General features: G+C 43.5%; 1 protein-coding gene across 1 annotated transcript; it reads right to left on the bottom strand.

Annotated features, from left to right (window-relative positions):
• Positions 1 to 4050: 4050 nt before the first annotated feature.
• On the bottom strand, positions 4051 to 9531 carry LOC135517662 (fructose-1,6-bisphosphatase 1-like). Its single transcript, XM_064942167.1, has 7 exons — positions 9289 to 9531; positions 8082 to 8244; positions 7875 to 7967; positions 7507 to 7647; positions 7070 to 7207; positions 6689 to 6808; positions 4051 to 6443 (listed from the first exon to the last, which is right to left on the bottom strand). The coding sequence occupies exons 1-7, from the start codon at positions 9456 to 9458 to the stop codon at positions 6255 to 6257; spliced, it is 1014 nt and encodes a 337-aa protein (XP_064798239.1). The 5' UTR covers positions 9459 to 9531; the 3' UTR covers positions 4051 to 6254.
• Positions 9532 to 10127: the final 596 nt, after the last annotated feature.

The raw sequence follows: 10127 nt of genomic DNA on the forward strand, positions 1-10127 counted from the left end.
TCCTCTGGTGATTTAGAGGTTAATCCAGGTCCTGCAGTGCCTAGCTCCACTCCCACTCCCCAGGTGCTCTCATTTGTTGACTTCTGTAACCGTAAAAGCCTTGGTTTTCATGCATGTTAACATTAGAAGCCTACTCCCTAAGTTTGTTTTACTCACTGCTTTAGCACACTCTGCCAACCCTGATGTCTTAGCTGTGTCTGAATCCTGGCTTAGGAAAACCACCAAAAACCCTGAAATCTCTATCCCCAACTATAACATTTTCCACCAAGATAGAACTGCCAAAGGGGGTGGTGTTGCAATCTACTGCAAAGATAGCCTGCAGAGTTCTGTCTTACTATCCAGGTCTGTACTCAAACAATTTGAGCTTCTACTTCTAAAAATGCACCTTTCTAGAAACTAGTCTCTCACCGTTGCTGCTTGCTATAGACCACCCTCTGCCCCCAGCTGTGCCCTCGACACCATATGTGAATTGATTGCCCCCATCTATCTTCTGAGCTCATCCTATGAGGTGACCTAAACTGGGACATGCTTAACACCCCGGCCATCCTACAATCTACGTTTGATGCCCTCAATCTCACATAAATGATCAATGAACCAGGTATAACCCCAAATCCGTTAACACGGGCACCCTCATAGATATCATTCTAACTAACTAATAGACCTCTGCTGTTTTCAATCAAGAGCTTAGCGATCATTGTCTCATAGCCTGCATCCGTAATGGGTCTGCAATCAAACGACCACACCTCATCACTGTCAAACGCTCCTTAAAACACTTCTGCGAGCAGGCCTTTCTAATCGACCTGGCCGGGGTATCCTGGAATGACATTGACCTCATCTCATCAGTAGACGATGCCTGGTTATTCTTTAAAAGTGCCTTCCTCACCATCTTAAACAGGCATGCTCCTTTCAAAAAATGTAGAACCAGGAATAGATATGGTCCTTGGTTCACTCCAGACCTGTCTGCCCTTGACCAGCACAAAAACATCCTGTGGCGTTCTGCATTAGCATCGAATAGCCCCAGTGATATGCAACTTTTCAGGGAAGTTAGGAACAAACAGTTAGGAAAGCTAAGGCTATCTTTTTCAAACAGAAATTTGCATCCTGTAGTACTAACTCAAAAACGTTCTGGGACACTGTAAAGTCCATGGAGAATAAGAGCACCTCCTCCAAGCTGCCCACTGCTTTGAGGCCATTGTTACCACCGATAAATCCACTATAATTGAGAATTTCACTAAGCATTTCTCTACGGCTGGCCATGCTTTCCACCTGGCTACCCCTACCCCGGTCAACTGCCTGGCACCCTCCACCACAACCCGCCCAAGCCCCCACCATTTCTCCTTCACCCAAATCCAGACAGCTGATGTTCTGAAAGAGCTGCAAAATCTGGACCCCTACAAATCAGCCGGGCTAGACAATCTGTACCCTCTCTTTCCAAAATTATCTGCCAAAATTGTTGCAACCCGTATTACTTGCCTGTTCAACCTCTCTTTCAAATCATCTGAGATTCCCAAAGATTGGAAAGCTGCCGTGGTCATCCCCCTCTTCAAAGGGGGTGACACTCTAGACCCAAATTGCTACAGACCTATATCTATCCTACCCTGTCTTTCTGAGGTCTTCGAATGCCAAGTTAACAAACAGATTACTGACCTTTTCGAATCCCACCGTACCTTCTCCGCTATGCATTCTGGTTTCCGAGCTGGTCATGGATGCACCTCAGCCACGCTCAAGGTCCTAAATGATATCATAACCGCCATCAATAAGAGACAGTACTGTGCAGCCCTATTCATCGACCTGGCCAAGGCTTTCAACTCTGTCAATCACCACATTCTTATTGGCAGACTCGACAGCCTTGATTTCTCAGATGACTACTTCTCTGATAGAGTTCAGTGTGTCAAATCGGAGAGCCTGTTGTCAAGACCTCTGGCAGTCTCTATGGGGTGCCACAGGGTTCAATTCTCGGGCTGACTCTCTTCTCTGTATACATCAATGATGTCGATCTTGCTGCTGGTGATTCTCTGATCCACCTCTACGCAGACGACACCATTCTGTATACTCCTGGCCCCTCTTTGGACACTGTCTTAACAACCCTCCAGACGAGCTTCAATGCCATACAACTCTCCTTCCATGGCCTCCAACTGCTCTTAAATGCAAGTAAAACTAAATGCATGCTATTCAATCGATCACTGCCCGCACCTGCCCGCCCATCTAGCATCCCTACTCTGGACGGCTCTGACTTAGAATATGTGAACAACTACAAATACCTAGGTGTCTGGTTAGACAGTAAACTCTCCTTCCAGACTCACATTAAGCATCTCCAATCCAAAATTCAATCAAGAATCGGCTTCCTATATCACAACAAAGCATCCTTCACTCATGCTGCCAAACATACCCTCATACTGACCACCCTACCGATCCTCGACTTCGGCGATGTCATCTATAAAATAGCCTCCAACACTCTACTCAACAAATTGGATGCAGTCTATCACAGTGCCATCCATTTTGTCACCGATACCCCATACACTACCCACCACTGCGACCTGTACACTCTCGTTGTTTGGCCCTCGCTTCATACTCGTCGCTAATACCCACTGGCTACAAGTTATCTATAAGTCTCTGCTAGGTAAAGCCCCGCCTTATCTCAGCTCACAGGTCACCATAGCAGCACCCAGTTGTAGCACACACTCCAGCAGGTATATCTCACTGGTCACCCCCAAAGCCAATTCCCCCTTTGGTTGCCGTTCCTTCCAGTTCTCTGCTGTCAATGACTGGAACCAACTTCCAAAATCACTGAAGCTGGAGACTCATACCTCCCTCACTAGCTTTAAGCACAAGCTGTCAGAGCAGCTCACAGATCACTGCACCTGTACAAAGCCCATCTGTAAACAGCCCATCTAATCTACCTCATCCCCATACTATATTTATTTATTTATCTTGCTCCATTGCACCCCAGTATCTCTACTTGCACATTCATCTTCTGCACATCTACCATTCCAGAGTTTAATTGGTATATTGTAATTACTTCGCCACCATGGCCTATTTATTGCCTTAACTCCCTTATCTTACCTCATTTGCACTCACTGTATATAGACTTTAAAAAATATATATATACTGTATTATTGACTGTATATTTTGTTTATTCCATGTGTAACTCTGTGTTGTTGTGTGTCAAATTGCTATGCTATATCTTGGCCAGGTCGCAGTTGCAAAGGAGAACTTGTTCTCAACTAGCCTACCTGGTTAAATAAAGGTGAAATAAAAGTAAATCAATAAAATTAAAAAATCTTGCTAGCTGTCATTCAAATGGCGAGGCGCTGAAGCTCATTGGCGAGGTGGCTGTCCCATGTGGGGGAACGTGTAGGGGAAATGGTGCAGCACTGCTTCCAGAAAAACAGTTGCTTTCAAACTAGGGGCTTCGTGGCTAATTGAGGTAAAACAGTAATTCTGATCATAGATTATGCATGCATGATCTACACGTCGACACATCCAGTCCAAAGCAGGAGGCTTAATAGCAGTGTAGAACCTATATTTCTCAATGCCAAAAACACATACATTATAATAGTAATTTAGAAAACATACCCAAATTACTAACTCTTAAATCAACTGTTATAATGCTGTTCTAAAACTTTGGAAACCACAACGCCCCACAGTCACACGATGAATGAAAAACTTTGTAAAAAGTGGGATACATTTGTAAGAATGAGGCGGGCAAATTGGTCATCTACTCGTCAATCTGCGGGGCACATTTCATCCCTGAAAACTTCCACGGCTATCAACAATGGAAAGAGGGCATCAGCGAGAAGCCGCTTCTAAAAGTGGATGTTCTCCCCACGATCAACGTGGCTTCTAAGCATCTCAAACAGCCAGCAGAGACCGTGAGAATAGAAGTGAACCGGTTAGTGAAAGCTATAGCGCATTTAGCTCGCCTCTTCCATCTAAATAACACTAATAAACGTTTCTCATGGTTTGACACACTGTATTGAGCTAGGCCACTGAAGGAGTAACACCTCCCCCTGCTGGTGAGTTAGAAACACGACATGGACAACAAGCGGAGGGATTTGTACATTGGGTTTTATTCAAAACATCCTTCAGGTCAACCAGTGCAAATGACACAACAACCCTCCATTAGGAGTTATGGATGTCCAGCACGTTCATCTCCCCCATGAGTGAGGTTATATTTGGTCTATGAGGGGGTTGGTCCCTCAGTTTAGTGATCCAAATGAATCTGGGTTCACTGTAAGACACGTGGAATGCGTCATAATAATTTAAACAGGCGTCCTCCCCTCTCTCACCCATCTCCGACCTTGTCAGATGAAAGTAGAAGGAGAGGAAAAGAGAAGCAAAAGCCACCTCAGACTACTGAGATGAACCCTAGGATCTCTGACTGACTCCCCCTATACTCTTCCCCCCTCCAGTGTCTTTGGTCCCAGACCTGGTTGGTCAGATGGTCAGATCTGTGGAGATAAAATACTACTCTGCTTGTTCACAAGGATCAGCTGGAGGAAAGCACTGCACTGATTATCTAATCAACAAATCACCTCAACTTCTAAACAACTGGGTATGATATATCCCATTAAATAAATACAGTACCTGTCAAAGGTTGACACACCCTACTCATTCAAGGGTTTAACTTTATTTTTTACTATTTTCTACATTGTAGAATAGTGAAGTCATCAAAACTATGAAATAACAAACAAGAAAGTACTCAACTAATCAAAATATATTTTATATTTCAGGTTCTTCAAAGTAGCCAGCCTTTGCCTTGATGACAACTTTGCACACTCTTGGCATTCTCTCAACCAGCATCATGAGATAGTCACCTGGATTGCATTTCAATTAACAGGTCTGCCTTGTAAAAAGTTAATTTTTGGAATTTATTTCCTTCTTAATGCATTTGAGCCAATCGGTTGTGTTGTGACAAGGTATACAGAAGGTAGCCCTATTTGATATAAGACCAAGTCCATATTATGTCAAGAACATCTCAAATAAGCAAAGAGAAACAGTCCATCATTACTTTAAGACATGAAGGTCAGTCAATCGGGAAAATTTCAAGAACTTTTAAAGTTTCCTCAAGTGCAGTCGCAAAAAGTCATCAAGCACTATGATGAAACTGGCTCTCATGAGGACCGCCACAGGAAAGGAAGACCCAGAGTTCCCTCTGCTGCAGAGTATAAGTTCCTTAGAGTTAACTGCACCTCAGACTGCAGCCCAAATAGATTCTTCACAGAGTTCAAGGAACAGACACATCTCAACATCAACGGTTCAGAGGACAGTGTGAATCAGGCTTTCATGGTCTAATTGCTGCAAAGAAACCACTACTAAAGGACACCAATAAGAAGAAGAGATTTGAGATTTGTTTGGACCAACAAAAAAAACACAAAAAGAAGCAATGGACATTAGACAGGTGGGAATCTGTCCTTTGTTCTGATGAGTCCTAATTTTTGGTTTCAACCGCCTTGTCTTTGTGAGACGCAGAGTAGTTGAATGAATTATCTCCGTGTGTGTAGTTTCCACCGTGAAGCATGGGGGAAGAGGTGTGATGATGCTTTGCTGGTGACACTGTCAGTGATTTATTTAGAATTCAAGGTACACTTAACCAACTTGGCTACCACAGCATTCGAGAGTGATACACCATCCCATCTGGTTTGTGCTTAGTGGGACTATCATTTGCTTTCAACAGGACAATGACCCAAAACACACCTCCAGGCTGTGTAAGGGCTATTTGACCAAGGAGAGTGATGGAGTGCTGCATCAGATGATCTGGCCTCCACAATCACCCAACCTCAACCCAATTGAGATGGTTTGGGATGAGTTGGACTGCAGAATGAAGGAAAAGCGGCCAACAAGTGGCCAGCATATGTGGGAACTCCTTCAAGATTGTTGGTAAAGCATTCCTCATGAAGCTGGTTGAGAGAATGCCCAGAGTGTGCAAATCTGTCATCAAGGCAAAGAGTGGCTACTTTGAAGAATCCCCCAAAAATATTTAGATTGGTTTCACTCTTTTTTGGTTACTACATGATTCCATATTTGTTATTTCATAGTTTTGACATCTTTACGATTATTCTACAATGTAGAAAATAGAAGAAAAAAATCTAGATAAACACTTGAATGAGTAGGTGTCCAAACATTTGACTTGTACTGTATATCCACAGCTCCATCCATATGATGCAAAGATTACTAGCTTATGGTCAGGGTCAAAGGTCGACCCTCGTGGACAAGCAGGTCATGATGGATCCAGAGAAGGTTCCAGCGCTGTCTCACATGCGTGTCTTCTTGTAGATGGCGATGTACTCCTGGACGTCTTCAGGGGAGCCCAGGACCACAGGAACTCGTTGGTGGATGTTCTCTGGCTGGATGTCCAGCACATTCATCTCCCCCGTGGTGGCCATGCCTCCAGCCTGCTCGATGATAAACGACATGGGGTTGCACTCGTACAACAGCCTCAGCTACACAGGGTGGGGTGTAAAAGAGAGACAATGGTTAGTCACGTCAATGTACTGAGAAAAGGCCTCGTTCATCCTACACTTGAATAAACGTGTCTCATTGATCGTTACATCTCTCTTGGACACAGTCAGCCCTCTTTTGGTCACTTGTATGTAAAAAAATAAATAATAATAATAATAAAGTTTAGTATATATTTTTTTAGAGTAGATATTAATTTATATGAACTGAAGCGCTCTGCCTGATTCACCTTGCCCTTGGGACTCTTGACATTGGCAGGGTATAAGAAGATGCCTCCGTACACCAGAGTCCTGTGCACATCAGCCACCATGGAGCCAACATAACGCCCGCCATAGGGGGCACTGCCATCCTGGAAACAAAAAGCATTTAATAACTGAAGTTAACACTTCAGTTTTAGTCACAGATATTCTGTCATTTTATATTTTATTTAGCCAACGCTCTTTTTTTTAGTGCGACTTACAACAGGGGATTTTAAAAAGTAGGTAAGACATAGCAGGCATATTTAAGTCATTTTATTGGTCACTTAATAGTACCCAAAGAGTTAATGGTTCAGAATTACAGTGTAAAACGTATGCCCTCTGCCCTTTCAGGTTTATAGTTAATGAATTACCTCTGGGTATTTCTTTTTCTTCAGGTACTCTGTGACGTCTGGGTAGAAGTGCTGAGCATAGCCTTCGTTTAGACTGTAGATCTTTCCTCTCTTCTTGATCTTCACGTCCTTGTCTGTTAGGATGAACTCCCCGATGGACTAAACAGATGGAGCAAGGACTGAGCAACTTCAGGGACATTTGTGCTTTTATTGCTGTTTTACTGTAGTGTGTTGCTATTTTAAATGCACTTTTAAACACTAAAGTTGACCCAAAATCCGGAAACTCCCAAGTGATTCCATACATTGAAACTCATTCAGTGAATTTGTCTCAGTTCAGCATTCCTGGGACAGAGAGGGGGAGAGGGAAAACTCCACTGAACTAGTTTCAATGTATGGAATCATTTGGGAGTTTCTGGATTTTGGGTAAACTTGTCCTTTAATTTGGATTTGGAACTTACAGGGTCCAGCATGAAGCAGTTGACCCCTTGCCCTGTAGAGAGTACCATCATGGTGGCACTGCCGTAGAGGGCGTAACCGGCGGCAACTATGTGACGTCCAGACTGCAGTGCGTCCTTCTCATTGGGCTCATCGTCTGTCGTCTGGGAGACAAACATGAGGATAGTTATTACCAAAAATAACAGAAGAACAGTGAAACAGCCTAACTACTGTAGAAGTTGGCACTATGGTGTGACTGAGACAAACAACGTGTCTGAGAATGAAACAGAATGTCTGGGAATGTTAGAAAATGTCTGAGGCTTAAACAGAATGTATGTTTGGGCCATAGAGGAATCATAGAAAAACCACCAGAAACAAAACAAACACCAACCTTTCTGTAGATGGCAAAAATTGTTCCAATTGATACAAGACAGTCAATGTTTGACGAGCCATCAAGTGGGTCGAAGCACACAATATATTTTCCCTGCGAGAGAAATAAAAAGGACGTTGTCACATTTTCGTCACAAGAAGATCCCAACTTCAATCTGGGCCACACACACACACACACACATGCACTCCCCCGTCCCTCCACACGCACCTGTTTCTCTGGTTCCACGATGAGGGCCCTCTCGTCCTCCTCTGACACCAGGACACAGGAGGTGAAGGAGGACTTAATCATGTTGATGACCAGGTCGTTGGACAGAACATCTAGCTTCTTTACCTGGTCACCTGTCACGTTGGTGCTCCCAGCAATGCCATAGCTGGAGGGAGGAACAGAGGGAGAGATGGACAGGTGAGGGAGAGAGGGTGAGGGCAGTGAGAGAGGAACAGGGGGCAGACGTGTGAGAGCAGTAACATCACTAGGCCCATCTCTGTCATACATTTGAGGGGAGGAAGGGAGGGGCAAGGAAAGGGCGTAGTGTATTTATATAATCAAATCCCATTTTTATTTGTCACCTGCCCCCAAATACAACAGGTGTTGTAGACCTTACCGTAAAATGCTTACTTACAAGATCTTAACCAACAATTCAGTTCAAGATATATAATTAATAAGAGATTTACCAAATAAAGTTTTTAAAAAAATAAAAAGTAACAATTAAATAACAATAAAGAGGTTATATAAAAGGGGTACTGGTACCGGTGCACGTTAGTCGAGGTAACTTGTAGGTGTAACTTAGGTAAACTAGGTCATAAGAGATGGAATCAACAACATTATGTACAAAATAAGTTACAAACAATGAGGGGGAAAAAACCCACAAAATAGCACAGTTGGTTTGAAACCCAGAAAAACGTCTGCCATCCCCTCCAGGTGGCATTGAAGAGGCCACTGCTTTGTGTCCGTGTGGAATGCAGTCTCTATATAGTCTTTACTTCCTCCTAATGAAGACAATAGGCATGTCTCACAAGGACAATCATGCACGAATTGTGAGTAGCCTACCTTATTCTAATAGCCTTGGTTTCCATGAAAATAACAACATTTTGTGTGGACATTGACCTGAGTCGAGGTTGACAACGCTGTTAGGGCCAACAGATTAGATGGACAATGTAAATATTTTATTTTAGTCTCTCTGCCCCGGTGCATGGTCTGTTGTAGTAACTCAAAAATACAGCAAAATCACTGTTGATCAGTTATGAAATACTTCAAATTCAATTTTATTCGTCACATGCTTCGTAAACAACAGGTGTGGACTAACAGTGAAATGCTTACTTATCGTCCTCCCCCGCTCAGTTGATAAATGTGGCATTTAAACTACGAACAAACACAACCACTGACACTATCACTTGTTGCATGCAGCAACACTTACAGGTTGGCAATCCCAGCTTTCCTGACGGCGGTGGAGATGGCTTTGACAGCTGTGCAGATGGAGTTGAGGAGGGTTGTCAGTTCTCCCGTTCCCTTCGCCTTCCTTCCCTCCTCCAGCACGAATCTTGTGAGGGTAACGACATTAGTGTCGAATGAGCCCCGGTCAGACATGGCGATTTAGAAGGCTGTACAGGTTCTTGAGAGGGGACGAGGACAGGTGAGTTCCTCAACGTATCACCCTAAAGTTAAAATATAACTAAAGAGCCGAGAGTGCGGGAGAGGCGGGGTGTGCAGTTGTTTGAACCAATCACAGTTGGCCTTTCAAAGGGAGGGTCGAGGTTGAGAACACATGTGGCTGAGCAGGTTAGTGAAGGCAAAGTTCACAGATATTAAACAGGTTCTCACAAATGCTCCAGTGATATTGGCCCGGTTCCAACCAGTTACTTTACCCCCCTCACTCTTACTGTGATTTTTTTCTGTGATTTCACAGATCTGAAAGGACTGGTAAGTGGTGCTGGCTGAAATGGAACCAGACTGAAGGCCCTAAACTAGTTTTGAAAAGCACTGTCCCCAAAACGTCTGCTCTCCGCATGATATGTAGGACATCTATTGGGTGCCTTATCAATAAATAGATTACACAGAGAATGCAGATAGTGTGCAGTTAGATCACTATTCATTTTGAATGAGAGAACTACATTTAGTGCAAACCATGAAATGTAATAATGTGTGAACATGTACTAGTCTGTAGGCCGTTGAAGTAACACAAATAATTGTGCGACATTTGGAGTGAAACAAGGATGATGAGTTATGTAAGAAACGATTCTGCAGCTGGTTTTAGAT

The sequence above is a fragment of the Oncorhynchus masou genome, chromosome 28 (assembly GCF_036934945.1).
Source record: "Oncorhynchus masou masou isolate Uvic2021 chromosome 28, UVic_Omas_1.1, whole genome shotgun sequence".
NCBI classification, from domain to species: domain Eukaryota; kingdom Metazoa; phylum Chordata; class Actinopteri; order Salmoniformes; family Salmonidae; genus Oncorhynchus; species Oncorhynchus masou.

Excerpts from the sequence above, each read along its gene's own strand:
- LOC135517662 (XM_064942167.1), bottom strand. The coding sequence starts at position 9,458 with ATGTCTGACCGGGGCTCATTCGACACTAATGTCGTTACCCTCACAAGA. Across the intron at positions 7,208-7,506 it reads ACTGCTTCATGCTGGACCCT|TCCATCGGGGAGTTCATCCT; the intron begins GTAAGTTCCAAA and ends CCATCTGTTTAG. Across the intron at positions 6,444-6,688 it reads TCAAGAGTCCCAAGGGCAAG|CTGAGGCTGTTGTACGAGTG; the intron begins GTGAATCAGGCA and ends CACCCTGTGTAG.